We start from the raw sequence: 27,500 nt of genomic DNA on the forward strand, positions 1-27,500 counted from the left end.
TTAAGGTTAGGTTAGGTTAGGTTAGGTTAGGTTAAGTTAGGTTAGGTTAAGTTAGGTTAGGTTAGGTTAGTTAGGTTAGGTTAGGTTAGGTTTAGGTTGGGTTAGGTTAGGGTTAGGTTAGGTTAAGTTAGGTTAGGTTAGGTTAGGTTAGGTTAGGTTAGGTTAGGTTAGGTTAGGTTAGTTAGGTTAGGTTAGGTTAGGTTAGGTTAGGTTAGGTTAGGTTAGGTTAGGTTAGGTTAGGTTAGGTTAGGTTAGGTTAGGTTAGGTTAGGTTAGGTTAGGTTAGGTTAGGTTAGGTTAGGTTAGAGGTTAAGGTTAAGTTAGGTTAGGTTAAGTTAGGTTAGGTTAGTTAGTAAGGTTAGGTTAGGTTAGGTTAGGTTTCGCCCAATTTGACTTTGTTAGGTTAGTACGCCAGGCCGTGAGTCAGTCAATCAGTCAAGGAGGCAGTCAGGCATGTAGGCAGCAATCAGTCACGCTCTCTCCCTTTCACCCAATCAATCAGTCCATCGATCACTCAGTCTGGCAGGCGGGGAATCAGTTAAACACCCTCCACTCACTCCATCAGTCAGTCAAGCAGTCAGGCAGGCAGGAGGGCGTCAGGTCAGGTTAAGTCAGTCAATCAACAAATCAGGCTGGCGTAAAAGACCCGCAATCAGTCAGTCAATTGAGAAGGGCAGGGAAGCAATAAGTCAGTCTGCCAGTCGAATCAGTTAGTCAAGTCAGTTTAGTCAGCAGCGGAGGTTGAGTGGGAAGGCTCCAGTCATCCTCAGCACGAGCCACGAGGGATCTGGCTTAGCTAATTTGTTTGTGTGTAACCCCCCTGGGAAGGAGAGAGAGAGAGAGAGAGAGAGAGAGAGAGAGAGAGAGAGAGAGAGAGAGAGAGAGAGAGAGAGAGAGAGAGAGAGAGAGAGAGAGAGAAATTTAATATACAGGCAGTTATAGAGAGAGATACACAGATAAACAAATAGATATGAAGACAATTAAAGAGATTAATATACCGACAGAAAGATAGACAGACAGATGAACAGACAGACAGACAAACAAACAAGTCATACAAATGGAGATAGAGAGCGAGAGATAGACAGACATACACATAGACAGGGACAAGTAGACAGACATACAAACAAATAGACAGATAAACAGAGATAATCATAGAGAAAGAAAAGATTGGAAGACAGACAGACATACAGACAGACAGACAGACAAGTAGACAGAAATAGAGACAAGTAGACAGACATGCAAACAAATACAGATAAACAAAGATAATCATATAGAGAAGGATAAGATTGGAAGACAGACAAACAGACAGACAGACAGACAGACAGATGGAAGGGAATTTCTTTAATGGGTGGAACGGAGTGGCGGGAAAATATTTTAAAATGGACGTGAGAAAGTGAATGACGAACGATCACGCCTCTCTCTCTCTCTCTCTCTCTCTCTCTCTCTCTCTCTCTCTCTTCCCGTCTTGACAACCAGTATTTCAGGATTAGCTTTCAATTTCCCACACGGACCGAAATGAAAAATGAACCTATGGACCAGTGAAGCTTTTCCCGAACCGTTAGCGACTCTCATGAACCATTATGTGCCTTTCCGAACCCCGTCACGAACCTTTACGAACCCGATTATGACTCTTTAATGAACCTCAACACCACCCCGCCTTTTTTGTGAAGCTCAGTGAAAATTTAACGATGTATTTTTTTTATGAAGGCTTCCTGATTCTTATGAACCATTGTGAACCGTTTATGAACCCTTAGGCACCGCAACGAACCTTATGAAGCACTGGCTCAACCCTTAATGAACCGCCATGTGAATATTTATGAATCAACGACAAGGATAATGAAACAGTGTCGTGTACATGACAAAGAACGACAGAGAGAGAGAGAGAGAGAGAGAGAGAGAGAGAGAGAGAGAGAGAGAGAGAGAGAGAGTCATAATCGTTATGCTAAACTCAAATTACTGAGAAAAAATAAAGCAAAAAAGAAAGGAAGCAAAAAAATATGCCAGTGATTAAATGAAAAAAAAAATGAAAAAGTTATGAAAAAAATAAATAAAAAGGAAATATGTGCCACTGTTTGACATTCCCTCACACACTCACTCACTCACGCACTCACTAACTCACGCACACACTCACTCACGCACTCACTAACTCACACACTCACTCACGCAATCACACACTTACTCACGCACTCACACTCACTCACACACTCACTCATGCATCTGGAACTCATTCGAATCCCGCAAAAAATAATGGACTAAAAATCAATGAAAAATAGACTAGAAAAAGACAAAAATATGAAAAAAAGGCGATTTCTCGTATCACTCGTCTATCTTTTTCTCTTTTTTTTTCTCCTCCTTTTACTCTTATTTTTGAATGGATATTTCGAGATGGAAAGAATTAAATATCAACAGTCTCTCTCTCTCTCTCTCTCTCTCTCTTGGTAAGGTAGTTGTATAAGTTCCATGTAACCAATAAGCGACTCTCTCTCTCTCTCTCTCTCTCTCTCTCTCTCTCTCTCTCTCTCTCTCTCTCTCTCTCTCACACACACACACACACACACACACACACACACACACACACACACACACACATTCGTGGTTTCTATCCCTTATTAAACTACTTCTCTTTTTCTACCTTGCTCTCTTTCTCTCTCTCTCTCTCTCTCTCTCTCTCTCTCTCTCTCTCTCTCTCTCTCTCTCTCACTCACTGAAATCCCCGTCCATTTGAAACAGGTCAGTTCGTGTCCACCACAAGAAATGCTGCAAGTTTTTCTCATATGAACGGTGAACAAGGCGAGGCAGGGCGTGGGTGGGGCGGGGCTGGATGCTGGGGGAGAGGGCACTACGAGGGGCGGGGCTGAATGGGGGATGAGTGGGGCTTTCGGGACGCGGGGAAATGGGAAGGCAAAAGGGACGGAGATTGGGTTACACAAGTGATAGTGGCTACAGGATGGGGGAAAGAGGAAGTGTGTTAGAAAAATGTTAGCCTAGAATTGAGCGACAGCGGAGATGAGGAGGAGGAGGAGGAGGAGGAGGAGGAGGAGGAGGAGGAGGAGGAGGAGGAGGAGGAGGAGGAGGAGGAGGAGGAGGAACAGTAGGAGAAGGAAATGAAGGATATTGATGTTAGTAATAAAGTTAATGGTAATATTAGTAAAGAGAGTGGTGGTGGTGGTGGTGGTGGTGGTGGTGGTGGTGGTAGTAGCAGAAGTAGTAGTAGTAGTAGTAGTAGTAGTAGTAGTAATAGTAAAGTAGGAAGATTAAAATTAACAATAATAACAACAATTATAATAGCAATAACAATAATAACAACAATTACATCAACAATAATCCCACACACACACACACACACACACACACACACACACACACACACACACACAGAAGGTGATGACAAAGAAACACGCAACAAAAGAACACAAAAGGACAAACAAAAAGGAAAACAGCAGGAACAAAAAGGTCACTTCCTCGCCCTCACTGCTGAGTGGAAATATGAAAAGTAACGATGAAGCAGAAATCGTCTTTTTCCTCCTCTTTGTCACCCTCTTTGCTACTTGGAAGGTGGTGGTGGTGGTGGTGGTGGTGGTGGTGGTGGTGTGTGGGTGTGAATCAATTATCAATAAACAGGAAATGAAGGAGCAATAAAAAGTACCCACATCCTTCTATTATTGTTGTTATTATTATTGTTATTATTATTATTATTATTATTATTATTATTATTATTATTACTACTACTACTATTACTACCGTTATTGTTATTACTACTACTGCTACTCCTATTACAACAACAACAACAACAATAACTACTACTACTACTACTACTACTACTACTACTACTACTACTACAACCACCAATATTTCTGTAGCTGATACTTTTTTTTCCTCTTCCTCTTACTCTTATTGTTACTACTACTACTACTACTACTACTACTACTACTACTACTACTACTACTACTACTACTACTACTACTACTACTACTACTACTACTACTACTACTACTACTACTACTACTACTCTACCACCACCACTTATATTTATCAATCTCACCCTTAAAAGATTAATTTCATAAACAACACCAACAATCAACTCAAAACAATCAAGAAGCTATTTATCACCACCATTACTACCTATTCCCACCACCACCACCACCACCACCACCACCACCACCACCAGCTACAGTGAAGCAGCAATGGCTATGACAACAATCACACCATCATTACCGTCATCCTATGCTAATCCAGGTGGACTAGAATCCTCTCTTGTAATCCACCCTGTTATCCCTTCCAGCCCATGCCCTCTCCCTCTCTCCCTCCCTCTGTCTCTCCCGCCTGTATTCAGAAACGCCTTCCCCTCTCACTATGACAGTTTTCCAAGGCCACAGAGACAACTAGGCGGGTTATCAAGACATTTTCTCCTTTTAATAAACTAGAAATCCTGGTAATCAATCTGCAGAACTATAAAAAAATACTCTTAGAACGAATAGGGACAACTGAAGCCTTTGGAAAGCAGTAATGGTGATCGTATTTGTAGAGAAATTGAGTCATTCTTTTTAATATCTCAGCATTTGTTTTCGCTGTTACTGAAGCTTTGTTTGTCAGTATTATCCTCTCTGTATCGTAGCTGTGTGACGTAGAAAATTGACTATTATAACTTTATCTTATTCTTTTTAATATCTCTACATTTGTTTTTTGTTGTGAGTGTGTTGCAATCACTAGGATGGGACGTTTGTCAGTATAATTCCCTCTAATGTATTGATGTAAAGAATGATTATGGTAAAAAACGAATATAAATTTTTGTATTCCGTTTGTGATCCTCTATTCCTTTGCTCTCTCTCTCTCTCTCTCTCTCTCTCTCTCTCTCTCTCTCTAGCGTTACCTTCACATTTGTTTTGATAATTACATTTGTTCGCGCGTCCTGGCAATTCTTCCTCGTCAATTTCCACTTTCCACAACTGTGTGATTTCCCTCGTGTTGTGCTTCCCTCCTCTCGTCGCACCCTTTAAACGCCTCAACGCTGCCCTTTCCATACTAAGTGAAGCGTCCCTTAATTCCCCCTTAGCGGCCCTTACCTTCACTAACCTTCATTACCAGACGGACTAACGTTTTCCCTTTTAATGCGAGCTAGTTTACAAATTGCTGTTCTCGAAATACAAGCAGGCAGGTTCTCTCTCTCTCTCTCTCTCTCTCTCTCTCTCTCTCTCTCTCTCTCTCTCTCTCTCTCTCTCTCTCTTCATTTACCGGTCATGATCTAGAAGCAAGGACAGTCATTGTTCTTCTTTCCTGAGTTTGCTTCTACTTTCCATCGCCAAACTTCCTTCCGTCTTTATTTGTACCTGCAGGCAGCCGGAATAACCTTGCTTCGCCTCCTCCTCTTCTTCTTCTTTTGGTTCATCCTTCTTCTTCTTCTTCTTCTTCTTCTTATCAAGGTTTGTATCACACTTTATTATTTTTTTCTGTGTATTTTATTTAGTTTTTTCTTTTCTTTTCCTTTATTTTTGCTTATCTATTTATGTTTTTTTTTTATTTCTAAGGGGAAGGTTGTTTTTATGTTTTTGTCTCTTTAAAGTATTGTTGTTGTTGTTGTTATTGTTGTTTTTGTTGTTGTTGTTGTTGTTGTTGTTGTTGTTGTTGTTGTTGTTGTTGTTGTTGTTGTTGTTGTTGTCCTCCTTCCTGTTCTACTGGAAACCGAATCACAAAATCTCATTAAATTTCATCTTTCCTCTACTTATTTATACTCTTGTGGACTTTATCTTCTTTTTTTTCTGTTCTTTAAATCCTGATCCTTTTTATAACATTTACCTTGCTTCCTCTTCCTCTTAGTCTTACTCTCTTACTTCGTGTCAAACTCTATTTCTTTTATTATATCATTTTCTCTTTTTTTCTGATGTTTTTTGTCTAATATCTTTTCCTTCAACTTTGCCATTTCACCTTTCCATGTTTCCAGTGATCTTTTTTTTTTTCTTCTTGCTCCTCTTACTCTTCTAAGTATTATTTTTCTCTTACTCTTTATTTTATTTTCTTCTTCTTCTTCTTCTTCTTATTATTATTATTATTACTACTATATTTCGTGCTGTTAATTTTCTTTTTACTGTTACTCCTTGTCTTCTTCTACTTTCTTCTTTTCTTCTTTTTCTTCTTTTCAATTTCCAACTGTTACTTTTCTTCTTCTATTTCCTACTGTTACTTTTGTTCTTATTTTCATTCTTTGTTTTCATCTTCTTCTTCTTCTTCTTCTTCTTCTTCCTCTTCTTCTTTTCTTCCGGATAGCCAGTCTTGCATTAAATCATATCTTTAATAGTTTCATATCACTTTAAATTTTATCTTTTTTTCTTTACGATCTCTTCTCTTCTTCCTCCTCATCGCTCCAAACGCCTTCTTCGCTTCTACTTCTCTTCCTCTCCTTCACTCCCACCTATCTAAACTTACATACACTCTTATCTTGTCTAATTTATTATTACTCTACATTTCTTCTATTTCCCCTTTACGATTTCGTCTTTTTTTTCCTTCCTCTCTCTCTAAGACTCTTACTTCACTTCCTCTTCCGGATTTCCAGTCTCTGTGTAATTATAAATGTCATCTTTTCTCGACTTTTATTACTTTTTTAAAATTTTCATCTTTTACTTTCACGTCCTGCACTTCCCGTCCTCGTCTCCTCAAAACTCTTGACAACAAATATTTCAAGACAAGATGATGAAAATGTAATATCGAAAGGGACGTTTATTGAGAGAAATATGCATCCTATCAAATACACATCGATCGGTATACAGCATAAAGTGAATACGTTCCTTGTCTCGCATACTGCAATACAGGCGAAGGAGGAAGAGACAGTCAGACTCGACGAGAGCAATGTTTGATGTACAGATGGCGGCAATATTTGATTTGCTCTTGCCCCGGGAAGGAATGTTGGAAAAGTCAGTGAAATCCTTTTGTAACATATGACTTCATAACTCAGGCGGCTGTACAGACACGGTAATGATGGTCTTATGGACGTACGATGGTTAAGCTTGTAAGTAATGACACGTCACTGAAACTCTGTCATATGTGTCGCTACTTGAGTCAACAGTACAAGCACGGTAATGTTTCGGTGTAAATACGATAGCAATGTTTTATTTTACGCAACGGAAGTAAGAAAGTATATTAAAATTCCATCACTAGAGGCAACTGAGCACGATGATTGCTTTAATGTGAGTACAATAATAGTGTTTTGATGAAGGTACGATAGCAATATTTCAAATAAAATATGGCAACAATCTTTGCGGCAACTGAACACACACGATAATAATGATGTAAGTACGATAACGATAAGGCGATGTACAATAATAGTGTCTTAGTGAAGATATAATAGCAGTATTTCAAGAAGGTAGATCAATTAATATTATAAAAAAAATCAAAGCCTTTCTTAAAACATGACACCAATTCTTGAGGCAACTGTACACACGTGATAATAATGATGTAAGTACCATACTAACATGCAAATATACGATAGCAGAGTTGCATGTACAGATAAACTTAGAAATAGACAAAATTAAGACAACAAAACATGACCCTGCTTCAGACATCCTTACATACACACATATACACACACATTAATGGCTGATCTACACTCGCTACTGCAATATAAAATAATGTCACAAAAAATCAAAACGCTTTACAAAATATGCCCTCGCTAATTGGCCCAGCTGTACACATGATGGTAATGTTGATGTACGCACAGCACCAATGTTTAGTCATGATGTACAGCGCTGCACCAGTGACGTACAGCTGTGTGTGTGTGTGTGTGTGTGTGTGTGTGTGTGTGTGTGTGTGTGTGTGTGTGTGCTGAGTACATACTAGAGAGTACACGCTATGCACCACAGGGAAAGTATATAAAAAAAAAAAGGAAAAAAGTACTCGACAAGCATTACGAGGGGAAGAAAAGTTACACACTAGAGGAAAAAAAGAGAGAAACTGTCACACATTACAAGGAAACAGACAAAAAAATTACACTTCATACACTAAAAGTAAAAAAAAAAATTATAAAGAAACAGAACATTGATACATAAAAAAAAAACGAATAATCAATGGATAAAACCAGCAAACAGACACACAGACACACTAATAAAGAATAAACCAATAAATAAACCAAAAAATTGAATCATAGCACCACAGAAGCAAAGTAATAGAGGTAAAAATTGGGATTATATAAAGAGAGCTAATTCCTTCACGGAGAAACTGATGAACCACTGAGACCAAAGAACCTGTGAACTTTTAACGACTCGAAAAATGAACCACAGAATTACCAAGAAAATGTGTGTGTGTGTGTGTGTGTGTGTGTGTGTGTGTGTGTGTGTGTGTGTGTGTATTTCATGATCACTGTGTATATGTATAGTTGATGTTTTTCTTATTTTTATTATTTCTGTAATTTGTTTTTGATGGTCAAGTTATATACAGCCCTCTACATGGTATTATATTTTCCGTCTTTTATTTAAGTTGGACAAAAAGTTAATATAGGTTTTCTCTGCAATAATTGTAAACTTAAATTTTTGTCAATAAACGACTACTGTGTGTGTGTGTGTGTGTGTGTGTGTGTGTGTGTGTGTGTGTGTGTGTGTGTGTGTGTGTGTGTGTGTGTGTGTGTGTGTGTGTGTGTGTGTGTTATGCGTCCACCAGCATCTCTGAGTATGACTAAGTATACACTTGAGACTACAAGACACACAGCGGCCCACAAACCATCCTTAAGACGCTACAAGGCAGGAAACAAAACTTAAGCAACACTGTATCTTTGTTTACTCGAATCCTACTCGTCCTCTCAAATAAACAAGACGAAATGTGTACAAAATAGGATATACTGCTTAGATTTTCGAAGTATTCAGCAGTAGAATATACTTTTAACCCCTTCAGAACCATGACACGTTCCCATATTCATTCTGCTTACTATATGGTGATTTTACACAGCTTCAGAAACTCATGTGGGAGATTAAAATAGTGAAGACTGTGGCCATTAATCTTCTGACCCTTCCTAATGTAAATAAAATAACCTAATTACACCAAAAATCTCAAGGTAAAAAATGCGTCCCACTACTGAAAGGGTTAAACAGAAAATATTGTTAGGATCATGCGTGCGTTCATAGCCACGGAGGATGAAATATGCACAAGAAATATTGCTTGAAAATTCATCGAGTATGTATATGTATACGAAAATGTTGATAAAAATGAAAGCGAAAACCACGTTCGGAAAATAAAGGCAAGGTAGTAAAAGAGTGAAAATTAAATAAAGAATTGGAAAAGATAACCAAACGAATGGGAAAATGTAGAATACGCGGGAAATTACAAAGGAAAGTAAAATTAAATGAAAAGATAATATAAAACAGACTAACAGAGAGAGAGAGAGAGAGAGAGAGAGAGAGAGAGAGAGGGGGTCATGGATACAAGCCAAAGATACGGTGAGAGAAAGAAAAAGGAGCTAAAAAGGAGAAAAAACGTATAATTTATCCCTTTACTGGATATTATTAGTCTAGATACGGTATTTTTTATTGAAATCCATCAATAATTGTGGTAGTGGTGGTGGTGGTAGTAGTAGTAGTAGTAGTAGTAGTAGTAGTAGTAGTAATAATAATAATAATAATAATAATAATAATAATAATAGTAGTAGTAGTAGTAGTAGTAGTAGTAGAAATAACAATAATAATACCAGTAGTAACAGTAGTAGTAACAATAACAATAACAACAAAAGCAACAATAACAATAACAATAATGATAATAAAATAATAATAATAATAATAATAATAATAATAATAATAATAACCACCACCACCACCACCACCACCACCACCACCAAAAACCCACAAAATACCAAAAAAGAACACATAAAAAAAATCTACGCATGTATAAATCTTTAGCATCATCTATCACTTTTCCTCCCATCCTTTTTTCCCCCAGCGACGCATTTTTTCCCATCCTCCATCATTATCTTCCCTCGCGTTTTCTTCCCGTTTTCTTTTCGGACGCTATTTTCTTGAGTCTGCCATAAAACAAAGTCATCATTACTAGAAGCCTTGACTTTCCACCTAAACGATGCATCACAGAGCTACAGTGACCTTAATGCAGCCTTATTAGAATGATGTGTGTGTGTGTGTGTGTGTGTGTGTGTGTGTGTGTGGCCAGCAGTCAACCCCCCAGTTGGTCTCGTTTCCGGTGCGAAGTCGAGCGTAGAAAGAAGAGGGAGGAGGAGGAGGAGGAGGAGGAGGAGGAGGAGGAGGAGGAGGAGGAGGAGGAGGAGGAGGAGAGGAGAAGAAGAAGAAGAAGAAGAAGAAGAAGAAGAAGAAGAAGAAAAGAGGAGGAGGAGGAGGAGGAGGAGGAGTTGGAGGAGGAGGAGGAGGAGGAGGAGGAGGAGGAGGAGGAGGAGGAGGAGGAGGAGGAGGAGGAGGAGGAGAAGGAGGAGGAGGAGGAGGAGGAGGAGGGTCAGTACGAACAACAAGAGAACAAGAGGAGGAAAAGTAAAGGAAAAAAATACGAGAGAGAGAGAGAGAGAGAGAGAGAGAGAGAGAGAGAGAGAGAGAGAGAGAGAGAGAGATCATTGGTATGTGGCGAGGCAAACCGATTCTCAAACAACAACACTCTTTTTTCCCTCCCTCCATGTCTTCTTTCCTCCAGTATCTCCACTCTCCCCTTTCCTCTTCCCTCTCCTATCACTGTCTTCCATAACCATAATCTTCATAGCTTACATTTATCTCCCCCTTCCATTTCCTTCCCACTTACACCCCTATACAAGATAGAGAGAAGAGAGAAAGAGAGAGAGAAGAGGGGAGTTTATCTAATCCCCTCAGTCTGTCTCTTCTAAAAGCTCTCCCATCACTCCCCTTCCCTTCTCCAACTCTTCTTTGTCCCAGCGTCCCTTCCTCCCCTCACCTCACCTCTCCCACGTAAGACCATCAGATCGCCAGACCGAGGCATGGTCCATATTCTTGAAATTTGCATTACAAGGTCTTTGCATATTGTAAAATTTACATGACAAGGATCAGCTTGGGGAGTTTCCTTCCTGGGGCGGTGCGTGTAGTATGGACAGGGGAGAGAAGAGAAGAAGGGGAGGAGAAAGGGAAGGGAGAGGGAGTGTATGAGTGAGTGAGTGCGTGAGTGAGTGAGAGAGGAACTGAAGCAAAGGTTAGGGAAGATACGGAGTTTGGTTTGAGGTTTGTGAGAGAGAGAGAGAGAGAGAGAGAGAGAGAGAGAGAGAGAGAGAGAGAGAGAGAGAGAGAGAGAGAGAGAGAGAGAGAGAGAGAGAGAGAGAGAGAGAGAGAGAGAGAGAGAGAGAGAGGAGATTTACATAGTATTAGAGACGATACGCGCCACCAAGACAACCTGCTACTTGAACCTAGTGTGGTCAAAAACATCAGGCCACCGTTGTGAATACCTGTGCTGGACATCAGGGCGGCGCTGGAGGACACGAGCTGGCAACACTGACGAGGAGACGAGAAGGAAGAAAAAAACAAAAAAGATGCAAGCGGTAAGGAAAAACAGGTTAAGGATGAGAGGAGGATAAATAAAGAAGAGGTTAAGTAGAAGAGAATTAGATGAGAAGTGAAGGAAGATGATAAGAGGAGTAGAAGAGGAAATGGGAAGAGGATAAGAGAAGAGAGGAGGAGAATAAGAGGAAGAGGAAAATCTATAAATAAAGAAGTTGAACAGATGAGAATTAGAAGAGAGAGATAAGATGATAAGAGAAGAAGAAGAGGAATGGGATAAGAGAGGGCTAAGAAAAAGAAGAGAAGAAAGGGGTGGAGAAGAAAAGAAAGATGATAAGAGAAGACGAAAAAGGGATAAGAGAAGATGAAGCTGGGAAGAGAATGAAGAGGATTAGAATTTATTTATTTCCACTCCATCCACTTTAATTCTCAACCTCATTCCATTTTTTTTTCATAGCATGCCACATATTTATAACTCCTTCATTTAATTTTTCTCATTCTCCTTTTTCCACATTCCAAACTATATTTACTAGAATCATTTAATATTTCTCCAGCTCATTCCAGTCTGTCTTATATTTCATTATTTCAGTTATTTCCATTTTTATAACTCATTCCATTCTCTCGTGTAAGTCATTCTAGTTTTGTCATTCCCTTTTCCAAAACCCAATTTATATATTTTTTTACTATCATTCAGTTTTCCTAAGGCTCATTCCAATTTGTTTTATATCTTTCAAATTATTTCCATTTTCACAAGTCATTCCATTTTCTTGTGTGAGTCATTCAGTTTTCTCTTTCTCCTTTTTCCACACCCCAAACTATATTGACTACATTTTTCTAGAGCTCATTCCAGTTATTTCCATTTTCATAACTCATTCCACAATCTCCTTCCTGTAAGTCATTCCAGTTTTCTCATTCTCCCTTTTCCACAACACAATTTATATTTACTACAATCATTTAATTTTTCTACAACCCGTTCCAGTTTACTTTACGTCTCATTCCAGTTATTTTTAAGGCAACAATACCTTCATTCCATCCTTCATACAACTTAATCCACTTTTCATATAATTCATTCCACATTTTACGCAACTCATTAAACTTTTTACATCATTCTCCACTTCTCTTGAACTCATTCCAATTCTCTAAAACTCAAGCCTTCCACTTACTTGGCTCCTTCATACAACTCACACACCAACAAGAATCACGGAAATGGTGCCAGGATATACAAAGATACATACATACATACACATATACACAGACAGAGACAGAGAGACAGGACATATGATAATAAATTCCATGGCAGATGATGCAACGTAAGTCCTTCTTAAAACCACGCTACTTGATATAAAGCAAACATCCTTTCTGAGAACCACACTGCAACTCAACACCGCTCCCAGTGAAGACAAAGACACAAAGACATTACACACACTTCACCAACACTTCACCAACAGTCCAGCATGCACAACCCTACCTTTCAAGAACCACACACCTCTTATTACCTCACTCTTGCATATCAGAACCTAGCACCATTCACACCAAGACATGAAGACATAAGGTGAGACATAGACATTTAATACTTCAAATCCACAGCCATATCTTTTAAAAACCAGCCTGAATAATACAAGAAGCCATTCCCAGCAAGACATAAAGACATACAGGTGAGACATACACATTTAATACTTCAAATCAACAGCCATATCTTTTGAAAACCACTATACTTTTCTTACAACTTGAATAATAAAAGAAGCCATTTCCAGCAAGACATAAAGACATAAGGTGAGATAGGCACAGATGGGTATACACTTCACAATACCATAGCCTTCAGAATAGCCATATCTTTTGAAAACCACTGTGCTTTTCTTACAATTAGAATAATACAAGAAGCCATCCGTAGCAAGCCATAAAGACATACAGGTGAGAAAGACACAGGTAACACTTTAGAATGCAGGTGTCCCTCGCCATTGTGCCTAAAAAGCTCCTGGTCTCCCGCAGCGGTTCTTGTCAATAAAGTGAGTCTCTCGCTGCAATTAGCGGAGATATACACGACGTGGGTAGTTTTTAAAGACCACGGAAGGTGACGTTTAAATTAAGGGCACCGTCAGGTAAGGCCGCGACGCACCTGTGAGATTTTTAAGTTTCATTCCCATTACTTCTTGTCCGTAAATTAGGTCCCGCTGCGTAACTTTCACCGCGGAAGGACAGTATTCTGGTTACGAGGGCAGTAAAACCCAGGAATATATTTACCCGCTGGCCTGGCTCACCCTCCGCGGCGGCGTTCCTTTCACGGGGAATAAGTCACGGAATATTGATCCTCCCTCGTAAGTTTGTTAGGGACGATTTTCTGTTCCCAGCGCTACGCCCCGCTAAGCCCTGTAGAAAAGTCCACACTAGTTTTAAAGAGTCAAGCTGCGTGTGTTCGTTGTTGTGCTAAACGATGCATTCTTGAACGGTCTCGCCTTGTCTCTGCTCTCTCTAACATTGTGTGGTGGAAAGTCAAGGGATTTTTAAGTTTTTTTTTTTTCATTCGGGATTAAAACAAATAAAAAAAGAAAAAGAAAAGAATAATTTGAAAAGACCATTCTTGAACAGACCAACCTTTTCTCTGCTCTCTCTAACATTATGTGGTGGAAAGTCAAAGGTTTTAATTTTCTTCATTAGGGATAAAAATAATAAAAAAAGACAGTAATTTTGAAAAAGCCATTCTTGAACAGTCTCGCCATTTCTCTGCTCTCTTTAACATTGTGCAGTGGAAAGTTGAGGCTTTTTTCAATATTTTTCATTAGTGATAAGAACAAATAAAAAAAAAAAGAAAAGTACTTTGAAAACACCATTCTTAAACAGCCTCGCCTCGTCTCAGCTCTCTCTAACATTGTGTGGTGGAAAGTCAAGGTTTTTTCACTTTTCTTTTCATTAGTGATAAAAAAAAGGAAAAGAAAAGAAAGTAATTTGGAAAGACCATTTTGAATAGTCTCGCCTCGTCTCAGCTGTATTTAGCATTGTGTGGTGGAAAGTCAGGGGTTTTCATAAGTACTTTCTTTATTCGTAATTAAAAAGAAATTATATTATTACTGCCTATAAAAGCAAATAAAGATTAATAAAGTCATGAGAACCAAACCAGTCATCTCATGAGCACTTCTTTTTAACAGGTTCGAATACAAATTAAGGGAGTTTTTTAGGGTTTTAATGATAGCAATAATAAAAAAACGTAAATATATATAAAATAACAAAAATCTTATATTATCACTGAGGAAAGAAAAGCACTCGTGAAAACTTTCTAATCATCTCATTCCAATACTTTTAAAAACTTGTACTGAAAACAATGGAAACTTTTATGATTCTAGTAACAAACTAACTCGATTCTACATTGTTACCGGAATGTCAATCAAAATATTACCAGTTATACATCCAGTACTTCCTCTTCCTCTTCATACAACCTTATTCCCACTGCGTAGTAAGGTCAGCACCTCGAGTTAGCCTTTTCCATCTGTTTGTTTTCGTTGCGTTCTCTTCCTGTAGTCAAAGTTTATTCCTGCCAAGCTTCAGTAAGTCTTTCCATCTTATTCTATGTCTAACTACATTTCTCCCTGTAACTGGTATCAGCATTGCCTTCTTCACTGGTTCCTCCTCATCTTTCCTCTTCACATGTCCAAAATATCTCAACCTTGCCTCTTTTTCCTCCTCTTTTAATGTTAGACACTCCACACATGGTTTTCATATCTTCACTTTCTTTTCCAACAGTGAGATATTAGCTATACATTTCACCATCCTCATCCAACCAGTACTTCTAACAAGCTTTATTTAACCTTTTCAGTATCATGACACGTCTTCGTATCTATTCTGGTTACTATTTGGTGATTTCATACAGCTTCAGAAACTCATGTGGGGATTAAAATTATGAAGACTGAACCTTTAACCTTCTGACCTCCATAGACCCTTGCTAACGTAAATAAAACTGTCTAATCGTACCCAAAACTCAAGGTAAAAATGATGGGGATAATTTTACGTGAGTTTCCAAAGGTATTTTGAGCTTCCAGTGATAAATTAACAAGAATCCTACATGACCGATGGGGAAACAAACATTCGTCCTAACTCGATCAATGACCACTGTTGTTTTTAGAGTGTTTCCGATGAGTGGGGCGACCAGTCAAGAGAATCGAGACTAAATGCGCTCTGGCGATGTATATAAAAGGAATGTATTGTGTTATGGCATCAGAGTCCTTTTAGTTACGCACGATAGCTGTGTTGTTTCCGCCGTGCCTCGCTAAACGGCGCCTAAAAATTCACGATACATTTCCAGACTAGAGCCGCATTCGTTGCTGTACTAAATGGAGTCTGGCGGAGATTTAAAAAGGGAAGCATTCTGTTGTGGTATTATTGTAGCTTTTCTCTTATTTTTCTTCTCCTTTTTTTCTTTTTAATGGATGATAGGTTTTGTCTTCGCCGCGCCTCGATAAAAGAATAGGAAAACTTTGCTCAATAGATGTTTCAGGGCCACAGTTGTGCTCAGTGTTGCTAAGAATGCGGTAAAAGTGATCGCCATGCATACGTTTGGTGAGGACGATAACTGTCTCCTCCGCCACGCTTCAATACACTACACGCTTCCTCAGACACGCTGCTTGGCTCAGGGCACCGGAAACACAAAGAAACAAGAAAAAAATAGTCCATTATCATAAAGTTGTCTTTTTTCCTATACACAAGGGAAAAAATATCTTAACAGAAACAAGTAGCCTTATTTTCAAGACAGTTTCTTCTTTAATTAACCAGAAATCTTGCTGATCCATCACTAGAATCGAAAAAATACCCTTAAAAACACGAGTATCTTCAACTGGAGCCTTTGGAAAGTAGTGATGGTGAGAGAGCAAAGCGTTAAAGATTACAGGCCTAAAAGAGAAGCTTCCTCCCCATCCATCATTCCCACACCACTTCCAAACACAAGATACTTTCCCTGTACTAATGCTCGTATTCTCAAACACTTTAGCGCTTCACCTCCACTAATTCAAGACGGTTTATTTAAATTTACATGAGTTTTAAGGTGTTTTTACTATTCTAGAGGCAGAATGACGAAATTCCTGCATTATTAACTGCAGAAACTCTTGAAAACCCATCTAGTCATCTCAGTGGCCTTGGAAAACAGTCATGGTGAGAAAGACAAAGCGTTTCTGAATACGGACCTTAAAAAACATGTACACACTTCGTACTTCCATTATGTGTGTTTTTGAAGAGCAGAGTGATTATAAGTCGAGATGTCTCCAGTCTGAAGACACGCAATCGCTGTTAGACCATCAGGGGATCACAAAACACGCTTCAGGGCCGCAATAACACCCACTGCAGCGTTAAAAGTCATGGAGCATCGTAGCCTTTGAGAAGAGGGAGGTAAACGCGATCTGACGGAGTGGTGGGTGAGCAGTGCGGGGGTTGTATTACACTGGACCTTTTACCCTTCGTTGGAAAAATAGTGTTTAATAAAGCCCACTATCCCATTGGACGTAATGGTCGCCTCGTTGCAGTGTTGGAGGAATTTTCGTCCCGCGGTGATAGTTACTCCTAAATCTTCGCCGCCCTCACTACTACTGCTGCTGCTGCTGCTGCTGCCGTCCGCTCCACGCATTGCCGACCCAAATATTTATCGCTTTTTTCCAATTTGAAGTAAATGGCATATGTCCTGAGAGAGAGAGAGAGAGAGAGAGAGAGAGAGAGAGAGAGAGAGAGAGAGAGAGAGAGATCATGAACCGACAATCTTTCACCTGCCAGTAAATCACAGAGAGAGAGAGAGAGAGAGAGAGAGAGAGAGAGAGAGAGAGAGAGAGAGAGAGAGAGATTATCAGGCTAAACCACCAATCTACCTCACTCCTCCCTTACCATTCCCTCCAACCAAACCATCCTTTTTGTCCTTCCTCCTCCTCCTCCTCCTCCTCCTCCTCCTCCTCCTCCTCCTCCTCCTGTGTTTCCTTTCCAGGTTGAGTGATTAAAAACTTAAGACTCTGGTTGGTTGTGAGCACTGCCTTGGGGAGGAGTTTTTCATGGAGGGGAAATGGGGGGGGGGAAGAGGTGGAGGAAATGGAGGAAAGGGGAGGAAAGGGAGGGAAGGAAGAAAAGAGGAAATGGAGAGACTGGAGGGTTTTCAGATAGTTCAGTTGAAGTCTTTATTCTTCTTTGCTTTTCTATTCCTCCTCCTCCTCCTCCTCCTCCTCCTCCTCCTCCTCCTCCTCCTCCTCTTCTTCTTCTTCTTCTTCTTCTTCTTCTTCTTCTTCTTCTTCTTCTTCTTCTTCTTCTTCTTCTTCTTCTTCTTCTTCTTCTTCTATGCCTTCTTCGTTTTGCTTTTATTCAAGTTTTCTTCTCCTTTCTCAATCTTCTGCTCCTTCTCCTTTTTTTTCTTTGTCTTCTTTTCCTTCTCTTTTATTACATTATTCTTCTTCCTCCTCCTCCTCCTCCTCCTCCTGCTGTTCCTCTCCTACTATTGCTTCTTTTTTTTTTCTTCTTCTTCTTCTTCTTCTTCTTCTTCTTCTTCTTCTTCTTTCATTTTTATTATACTATTATACTCCATCCTCCTCCTCCTCCTCCTCCTCCTCCTCCTCCTCCTCCTCCTCCTCCTCCTCCTCCTCCTCCTCCTCCTCCTCTCTCTCCTCTCTCTCTCTCTCTCTCTCTCTCTCCTCCAACTCTCTCTCTCTCTCTCTCTCTCTCTCTCTCTCTCTCTCTCTCTCTCTCTCTCTCTCTCTCTCTCTCTCTCTCTCTCTGTCATCTTTAATTCATTTTTTCCTCACTTGTCCCCTTCTCGTCCTTTCTTCCTCGTCATTCTTTATTTCCTTTCGGCTCACCCTCTTCCTTTTCTTTCCTTTTTATTTCCTTTCTTTATAATTCTATGACTTTTTTTCCTCCCTTTTCTTTCACAGCCTGTGTCTCCATTGTTACGTCCCTTCCCCCCTTCTCTTTCTTTCTCTTTGTTTTTCTCTCTTTCTTTTATATTTTACTTTCTGGTTCTTTATTTACTCCTTCAATTTATTCCTCTTTGTATTTTTCTTAAGCTTTGTCATATATTTCTTTGTTTTTCTTATTTATTTTTTGTCCTTGCGTGTCTTTTACGTTACTGGTCTTACATTTCGTCTTTTCAATATATACGTGTGTGTGTGTGTGTGTGTGTGTGTGTGTGTGTGTGTGTGTGTGTGTGTGTGTGTGTGTGTGTGTGTGTGTGTGTGTGTGTGTGCCGTATATTGTTTTTACCTTGCCCCACACACGCACACACACACACACACACACACACAAACAGAGCTGTGTGCCCTAAAACCTCCTATGCTTCTTTCTGCTTTAGTCGATAACAATTCCCCAAGGAGGAGTCCCCAGCCCTCGGCACTTCTGTCCCCGCCTTGTAAAGCACTCAAGCAATGGCGCGAGGTGGGGCGGCGGGCGTGGAAAGACGGAAAGAAATGAAGACAAATGGGGGAAGAGAGATAGACGGAAAGTTTTATAGGAAAGGCTTGCTGATATAGATCTGAGGAACAGGAAGAAACGAGGATAAATAAGGGAAAAGTGATAGAATGTTTGAAGGAATACAAGGGAACGAAGATATATAAAGGAGGAGATCTAGAAGGAAGGTTATAGAAGAACGATTTGTTATATATTTGAAGGAAACGAAGGAAAAAAGGCAGATAGATAGTAAGGATAGATAAGAAAGATTATTAATGTTTTAAAGATGAAAATAACGCATATGGGAGAAGGAAAAATAGATAGGCAGGTTTAGAAGGGATGTTGAATATTACAAACTAGAGAAAAATATAGAAACTAAGGAAAAAGGAAAATATGAAGAAAAAGGACAGGTCGAGAAGAAATTCAAAGGTGCTTCATTACTATACAACTGAAAAGAAACGAAGATAGAGAAAAGCAGGATGATTTAGAAGTTATGTTTAGAATATAAAAAAAAAATAAACATGAATAAACTAAAGAACAAAAGGAAAATATAAAAAAGAGAACAGAGAGACAATAATGATAAGAGTTTAGTTTCATTGCTATACATTTAAAAGAGAGAAAGGAAGGTAAAGGAGAGAAGCTTTAGAATTTAGAGCAGATGTTTTGAAGCTTAATGTTATAAATTTGATAAAAACGAGTAAATTCTAAGAAAAAAAGGGAAAACATCCAGTTAGAGGAATTTCATTAACGAATATTCCACAAGAGAGAGAAGCGAAGGTAAAGGAGAGAATGAGCTTAAGGATTCAAAGGTCATGTTTAGAAGTTTAACGTTATAAATAAGAGAAACACGAATAAAAAAAAGAAATATAGAGAAAAGAACAGAGAGACAATGCGTGTAAAGGAGACGAAAACTTGACGATATTGAGGTGAGGCTTAAAACTTCTACAAATTTACGATTAAACTAAAAAAAAAAAAAGAAAGAAAGAAAATATCAAGAAAGACATACAGACAAGAAGTTAGAGGATTTTCATTAACAAATATTCCACAAAAGAGATAAACAAAGGTAAAGGAGAGAAAGATTTTAAGGATTTGGAACTCATATTTAATGTTTAATGTTGAAATTTACGAATAAACTAAAGAAAAAAAAAAAAAGAAAATATCAACAAGAAAGAAATAAAGACAAGAAGTTAGAGGATTTTCATTAACAAATACTCCACAAAAGAGAGAAGCGAAGGAGAGAAAGAGGTTGAAGATTTGGAGATAATGTTTACCGATACAACTGATAGACAGAGAGTTACGAAGACTAATGAGGAGATAAATGGGGAGGACAAATCGGGGAAGAAATGTCATAGGGTTTTATTATACATTTGAAAGGAGAAACAAATGGCGAGATATCAAGGGGAGATGAGTGACAAAGAAGTTTTAAAAGTGATAGAAAACGGAGTAAGGTTTGAAAGGGAGACTACTACAGTAAATGTATTTCTTGTAGGAATTTACATAATTTGCATTCTTCTCTCGTCTTTCCTCCCTGTCTTGTGTCCCATTTTCTTTCTTGCCCTCACTTCCACCTTCTCCCTCATTCACCACCACCACCACCACCACCACCACCTCCTCCTCCTCCTCCTCCTCCTCCTCCTCCTCCTCCTCCTACCAAAGCTCTTCCTGTCCCTTTCTCTCTTACGATTTATGATTCTCCTATGATTAACCATGCTGCCTCCTCCTCCTCCTCCTCCTCCTCCTCCTCCTCCTCCTCCTCCTCCTCCTCCTCCTCCTCCTCCTCCTCCTCCTCCTCCTCCTCCTTCTTCTTCTCTTCCCCCTCCTCCTCCTCTTTATTCTTCTCCTCTTCCTCTACCTCCTGCTGTTTTCCTGTTCTTCTACCATATTCTTCTCCACCTCCTACTGTTTTCATTATTATTCCTCCTCCTCCTCCTCCTTATTCTTCCTTCCATTTTTTTCCTCCATTCCTGATTTTTTATTCTTGTTTCTTCCACTGATACTCCTCCTCCTCCTCCTCCTCCTCCTCCTCCTCCTCCTCCTCCTCCTCCTCCTCCTCCTCCTCCTTTCCATCCAGCCTTCAATTAGCGCAAAGAAATAGAGATAAATAGAATGAGAAAAAAAAGATGTACAGATGAGAGAGAGAGAGAGAGAGAGAGAGAGAGAGAGAGAGAGAGAGAGAGAGAGAGAGAGAGAGAATATGGCAAATTCCCAATCCATTCCTCTTTCTCGTTCCCATTTACAGGTAAGTCTCTCTCTCTCTCTCTCTCTCTCTCTCTCTCTCTCTCTCTCTCTCTCAGCTTCCCATCATGCCCTTCACACCTTCCCATCACCTAACGGAAGCCTTTCCCCTTAAACTGATGCCCTCTTTTACCCTCTATTATTCCCCTCCCCTCTCTCTCTCTCTCTCTCTCTCTCTCTCTCTCTCTCTCTCTCTCTCTCTCTCTCTCTCTCTCTCTCTATTCCTAGGTCCCTAAAATATCTTCCCCGCTGCCTGTGTCTTTGTTTCCTCATGCCTATCCCTCACTCTCCTTCCCCTCATTCTGTAAAAGCTTTCCCCTCATCTTTCTCCCTAATTAGTAGGTGAAAAATGCAAATTCACCTTCACACTCGCAACTTCCCTCACTCTTACCCTCTCACACTTTTTTTTCTTACTTTTAAATACTCTTTTTTTTTTTTTACCTATTATATCATCAAGCGTTCTTCCCTTCACTCTAAATCAAGGTGTTTCTATTACGTCCTTCACACTTTTCCCCCCTCATCGTATATCACTCTATTGCCAATCCGTAATTTGTCACATTTTTCAACAATTCTTTCTTAACTCTTACATTATCACGCTGTCTTAACTTTCTCTTATCTTCAGTGGTAACTCTCCTTTCCTATATCATTCCACACCTTTGTTCTTTCACATTAATTCATTCCTAACCTCACCTAACCTAACCTAACTTAACCTAACCTAACCTAACCTAACCTAACCTAACCTAACCTTACCCAACCCAACCTAATCTAACCTAACCTAACCCAACCTAACCTAACCTAACCTAACCTAACCTAACAACCTAACCTAACCTAACCTAACCCACCCAACCTAACCTAACCTAACCTAACCTAACCTAACCCAACCTAACCTAACCTAACCTAACCTAACCTAACCTAACCTTACCTAACCTAACCTAACCTAACCTAACCTAACCTAACCTAACCTAACCTAACCTTACCCAACCTAACCTAACCTAACCCAACCCAACCTAATCTAACCTAACCTTACCCAACCTAACCTAACCTAACCTTACCTAACCTTACCTAACTTAACCTCTCTAACCTAAAACTAAATATCATACCTCATTCTTAGTGATATTAACTCATTTAACGTAACCTAACTTAACCTAATGTAAGTTCACAATAGTTATGGTACCTCAGTATTAGCCTTACAATTTGTATTAACGCATTCTATACTCATTTACTCATAATAAATTTCTAATCTAACCTAACTTAACCTATAAAAACTTAAATTAACCAAACTTTATCTTAATCTAACTAAACCTAACCAAACTTAACCATATTTGAATTTAAACCCACCAAACTTAACCAAACTTTAATTCAACTTAACAAAACCTCACCAAACTTTGACCTAACCTAAACAAACTCACCCAGACTTTAACTTAACCTAATCAAACTTTAACCTAACCCAAAACTAACCTAACCTAACCCAACCTAGCCATTCCAAAGCTCACCACAGCTCACAAGACACAACCCTCACACTTTAAACTCCCACACTGCCCCACAACACTATTCCACACTAGAAACCACCACCTTCCTATACCACACTCCTCCATCACCTTCTATCACGGCCTTCCTTCAGCCCGGCCACCTTCGCACCTTTCCATCAGTCACCCCGCTGTCCCCGGCCCACCAACACCTGCCGTTGCAATGGGGAGGCAGGCTGGTGAGGTCACTGCTGGCTGCCTCTACACCAATATCCCAAGTCTGTGATGGCTTCATTCATCCACCAGATCAAAAGACAGTGTTAGGGACTTAGTGAGCGAGAGTGTGAGTGAGAGGGAGAGAGAGCTAAAGTGAGAGGAAGAGGGAAAGGGAAAGGGATTGAGACTTCTAGATAAAAATATTCATTGAGGGGTTTACAGATAGATAAATAGATAGACAAACAGACAGACAGACAGCATATGCAGAGAGAGAGAGAGAGAGAGAGAGAGAGAGAGAGAGAGAGAGAGTGTGAGTGAGTGTGAGTGTGTGTGTGTGTGTGTGTGTGTGTGTGTGTGTGTGTGTGTGTGTGTGTGTGTGTGTGTGTGTGTGTGTGTGTGTGTGTGTGTGTGTGTGTGTGTGTGTGTGTGTGTGTCCACTATATACACTCCTGCTTTTAAGAATTCGGTGCATTTTTAAAACAAGTCAAAAAAAAAAAAAAAGTGAAATAATACTCGTCTCTTTGCTGCTTGTCGCTTTTGCTTTTTTAATATTTGGAGTCTGAAAATGCGTGACGTATGAGAGGCTACATTTATTTGAATTTGCTTTATGAAGACAGATGAGAGAGAGATTATTCTTATATTATTTTCCTCCCGATGGTTGAAAGGACTGCCGGCCCGCTCGCACTTTTCTTATTAGGAGTTTTCAAAATTTATTCGAAGATTCTTCATAATTAAATCTCTTCTCTCCAGGTACTTATTCTAATTTAGGAAACGCTGTTATGTCATTATTTTAAAGCAAGGTGGGCCGTAAATTTTCCCCTTCCGTACCCTGCGTGAGAGAGAGAGAGAGAGAGAGAGAGAGAGAGAGAGAGAGAGAGAGAGAGAGAGAGAGAGAGAGAGAGAGAGAGAGAGTATGGGTACTATTAAAAGCTAAATCTCTGAGACACACGCTTCATACAATAATCTGTCCCCACCTACGACGATTATCTACAACTACAACTGAGAGAGAGAGAGAGAGAGAGAGAGAGAGAGAGAGAGAGAGAGAGAGAGAGAGAGAGAGAGAGAGAGAGAGAGAGAGAGAGAGAGAGCACCATACCTTTCATTTAAGTTCCCATAGCTGATTGATTTCTCTTCCTTCTTTTTCTTCCTTCCTTGTCTGTAAAAGAGAAACAAAATAAAGTAAAAGCAAATGTCTAGAGAGAGAGAGAGAGAGAGAGAGAGAGAGAGAGAGAGAGAGAGAGAGAGAGAGAGACTAACATGTTGGTTGATGACACGCCAACTTATATTCGTTTTCTTTACAGTTTCCTCCTCCTCCTCCTCCTCCTCCTCCTCCTCCTCCTCCTCCTCCTCCTCCTCCTCCTCCTCCTCCTGCTGGATCTCGAATCTGTCAACTTCCCTTTGTTCCAAAAGTTCGCGCCCACTAACCCAAAACACACGATCAGTCATGCTCTCTCCCTTTTTCCCTCTCCCCTCTCCCCTCTCCCACTAATACTATTTTTCCCCTCCTCTTTCCTCCTCCTCCTCCTCCTCCTCTTCTGCTATGCTCCGCTTCGTCAGTCATATGTTTTTTTGTTACTCTCTCTCTCTCTCTCTCTCTCTCTCTCTCTCTCTCTCTTTTCCATGGTTGCTCCTCCTCCCTCTCCCTTCCTCTCCTCCTTTTCCATAATCAGGTTTCTCTTCCTCTCTCCTCCTCTCTTTCCATGATGAGTCTCTCTCTCTCTCTCTCTCTCTCTCTCTCTCTCTCTCTCTCTCTCTCTCTCTCTCTCTCTCTCTCTCTCTCTTCCTCGCCATTTCCTTCCAGCCCCTTTCCTGGTCTTTCTTCCAAACCATCGTATTTTCTCCCCTCCTCTCCTTCTCTTCTGTAGCTCCTTGCACTTGTCTCCTCTCCCTTCCTTTACCCGTTACCCTCTTCTCCCCTCGTCTCATTCCTCCTCCTCCTCCTCCTCCTCCTCCTCCTCCTCTGGTTCTTTTTACTCTTTTTTTTTTTTACTCCTCTCGTGTCCTTCATTTTCACATTTTCTCTATATTTTCTATTTATGTTTTTGCAGTGTCCGCTTCTTCCATCGTCCGCCCCCTCTCGTCATAGTTTATCTATCTATTTACGTGTGTGTGTGTGTGTGTGTGTGTGTGTGTGTGTGTGTGTGTGATGTTATACTATCATTCCCCTATCATCATTCACATCTACCTGTCATAATCCTTCATACCATCTAGACACCAAGTCCCCGATTCACGTACACAACTCTCTTCATGTTACCTTTCTACTTATATTTTCAGCATTTATATCTCATTAGGCGGCCCCACAATGCACTAACAGCTTCCCCGAGACTCTCATAACGCCGTCACTCTCTCCTGATGGGGTTGACTTCGCCTCTTCTTCCGATCCTGATCCTCTTGGCCTTATGTATAATGGACGGAATCCTGCTTATCCTGGGAATCAATAGAGAGAGAGAGAGAGAGAGAGAGAGAGAGAGAGAGAGAGAGAGAGAGAGAGAGAGAGAGAGAGAGAGAGAGAGAGAGAGAGAGAGAGAGAGAGAGAAAGTGTGTCATCTTCCAAGCAATCTTTCTCCTCCTCCCTCCCTCCCTTTCTCCCTCCCTCCCTTCCTCCCTCCTCCTCCTCCTCCTCCTCCTCCTCCTCCTCCTCCTCCTCCTCCTCCTCCACTTTATATCAGCTTCGTTTATCCTTTCCGTCCTCCTCCTCCTGTTCCTCTTCTTCTTCTTCTTCTTCTTCTTCTTCTTCTTCTTCTTCTTCTTCCTTCTTCTTCTTCTTCTTCTTCTTCTTCTTCTTCTTCTTCTTCTTCTTCTTCTTCTTCTTCTTCTTCTTCCTCCTCCTCCTCCTCCTCCTCCTTTACCAAACAGCCTCGAAAGGACCAACAGGTCTGTTGCTGTTTCTTTCCTTCTTCCTTTGTATTCCTCCTCCTCCTCCTTTATCCAATCGTCTTATTTCCTCTCATCCTTCCTTCTTTTATCCCATATTCCTCCTCCTCCTCCTCCTCCTCCTCCTCTTCTCTTCCTCTTCCTCTTTCTCTTCCTGGTATCTATTTCTTTACTTCTTCCCCTCTCTCTCTCTCTCTCTCTCTCTCTCTCTCTCTCTCTCTCTCTCTCTCTCTCTCTCTCTCTCTCGAACTCCTCCTCCTCTTCTTGCTCTCACCTTCATTTTTCCTCCTTCCCTTGCAGTGTCACCCTCTCCTTTCCTCCTTCCCTCTCCTCCTCAGTTTTTTCCTCCCATTCCTCCTCCCTTCTTCCCTCGAGCGGTTTCTTCCATTTTCCGTTCTCTCTCTCTCTCTCTCTCTCTCTCTCTCTCTCTCTCTCTCTCTCTCTGTCAATTTTTCCTCTTCTCTTTTTCTTTTTTCATTTTTTTACTTTTACAATTCACAACTCATTTTCTTCTTTCCTGTAGACTTTTCCTGCATTAATTTCATCTCTTCCTCATCTTCCTACTCTCTCTCTCTCTCTCTCTCTCTCTCTCTCTCTCTCTCTCTCGACAGTGTACCCAATAAAACTCTTCTTGATCATTGTGTTGACCCAAAAAAAGAGGAAAGAGAAGAAAATACTGGAACATCATATTTGCTTTTCTGTTTTTATGATTACTTTTAAGATGTAGATATGGCAACAGTGCCCCTAACAATGCTTGGCAGGAGAGGGAGAGGGCGAGGGAGAGGGAGAGGGAGAGGAGAGGGAGAGGAAAGGGCGAGGGAATGAAAGGAAAGGGAGAGGTAGGTACTTGAAAGAAAAGAGAAAGAAAATAAGGTTAGTAATGAATGTGGTGGTGGTGGTGTTGTTGTTGGTAGTGGTGGTGGTAGTGGGAGTGGTTGTGGTGGTGGTGGTGTTAAATATTCTTGGGTTAGGTTAAGTTTAAGTTAGGGTTGAGTTAGATTAGATTAGGGTTGTTTAGGTAAGGTTTAAGTTAGAGTTAAGTTAGCTTAGGTTAGGTTAGGTTAGGTTGTTGTTGGTAAGGTTTAAGTTAAAGTTAGATTAAATTAAGTTAGGTTAAGTTGGGATTCAATTAAGTTAGTGTCCCTCTCACGTATGAAAAGATAAAGCAGTAATGAATATATCGCCATTTAAGTAAAGTAATAAGCTTTTTTATAAGAGAGATTGTTAAGGGAAAGAAATCTCCATAAAGGACCACTGGAGCTGCTAACCTGAAAGATGGCAACCTAGAAGCAAGTTAAAAGTCACACGGAAATTTGATGCTTAGGGAAAGAAGATAAAACAGAATAAGGAATAGAAAAACGATAACGAAGACATGATAGATAGAAGGAAGGATTAAGAGAAGAGTTTGAGAAGAAATGGAAGACGGAAAGAAGGAAGAAAAAGGAACAACAAAAGAACAACTGCCCAAAAGTAAGTTAAGAGTTACATAGAGAAATTTGATAATGAAGAATGTAAGATGAAACAGAATAAGGAACAGAAAATTGATAACGTGGGGAGAAGGGAGGATTAAAAGAATTTGAGAAGAAATGGAAAGAAGAAAGAGGAAGGGAGAAAAGGGAGAACAAAAGAAAAACAAGGAAAAAGCAGGTTAAAAGTTACATAGATAAATTTGATAAGAGAAAGATAAGGAATAGAAAATGATAACAAAGGAAGAATTAGAAATAAGAGACATTAAGATGAAATGGAAGATGGAAAGAGGAAATAATAAAAGGGATAATAAAACAAAAACATGCCAAAAGTGAGTTAAAAGTTACATAGGGTAATTTGATAAAGGAAAGATAAGAAATAGAAAATGAAAACAAAGAGAAAAAAAAAAA

General features: G+C 39.9%; 3 protein-coding genes across 4 annotated transcripts in view; 2 read left to right on the plus strand and 1 right to left on the minus strand.

Moving 5' to 3' along the window:
• LOC123510996 (voltage-dependent calcium channel subunit alpha-2/delta-2-like) overlaps window positions 1–27,500 on the minus strand; it is a 187,067-nt gene that overhangs the window by 148,104 nt on the left and 11,463 nt on the right. Inside the window, exon 2 of the mRNA XM_045266594.1 lies at window positions 23,846–23,905. The gene's annotated coding sequence lies outside the window, so the exon portion shown is untranslated. The remainder of the gene's footprint in view (window positions 1–23,845; window positions 23,906–27,500) is intronic.
• The window catches only part of LOC123510860 (leucine-rich repeat extensin-like protein 5), an 83,379-nt gene that overhangs the window by 3,793 nt on the left and 52,086 nt on the right, over window positions 1–27,500 (plus strand). The window contains exons 4-6 of the mRNA XM_045266300.1: window positions 1,754–1,805; window positions 12,883–12,986; window positions 22,630–22,811. Coding sequence (XP_045122235.1) covers window positions 1,754–1,805; window positions 12,883–12,986; window positions 22,630–22,811 — 338 coding nt within the window. The remainder of the gene's footprint in view (window positions 1–1,753; window positions 1,806–12,882; window positions 12,987–22,629; window positions 22,812–27,500) is intronic.
• LOC123510997 overlaps window positions 1–27,500 on the plus strand; it is a 173,871-nt gene that overhangs the window by 2,340 nt on the left and 144,031 nt on the right. The window lies entirely within an intron of this gene.

The sequence above is a fragment of the Portunus trituberculatus genome, chromosome 30 (assembly GCF_017591435.1).
Source record: "Portunus trituberculatus isolate SZX2019 chromosome 30, ASM1759143v1, whole genome shotgun sequence".
Classification (NCBI taxonomy): domain Eukaryota; kingdom Metazoa; phylum Arthropoda; class Malacostraca; order Decapoda; family Portunidae; genus Portunus; species Portunus trituberculatus.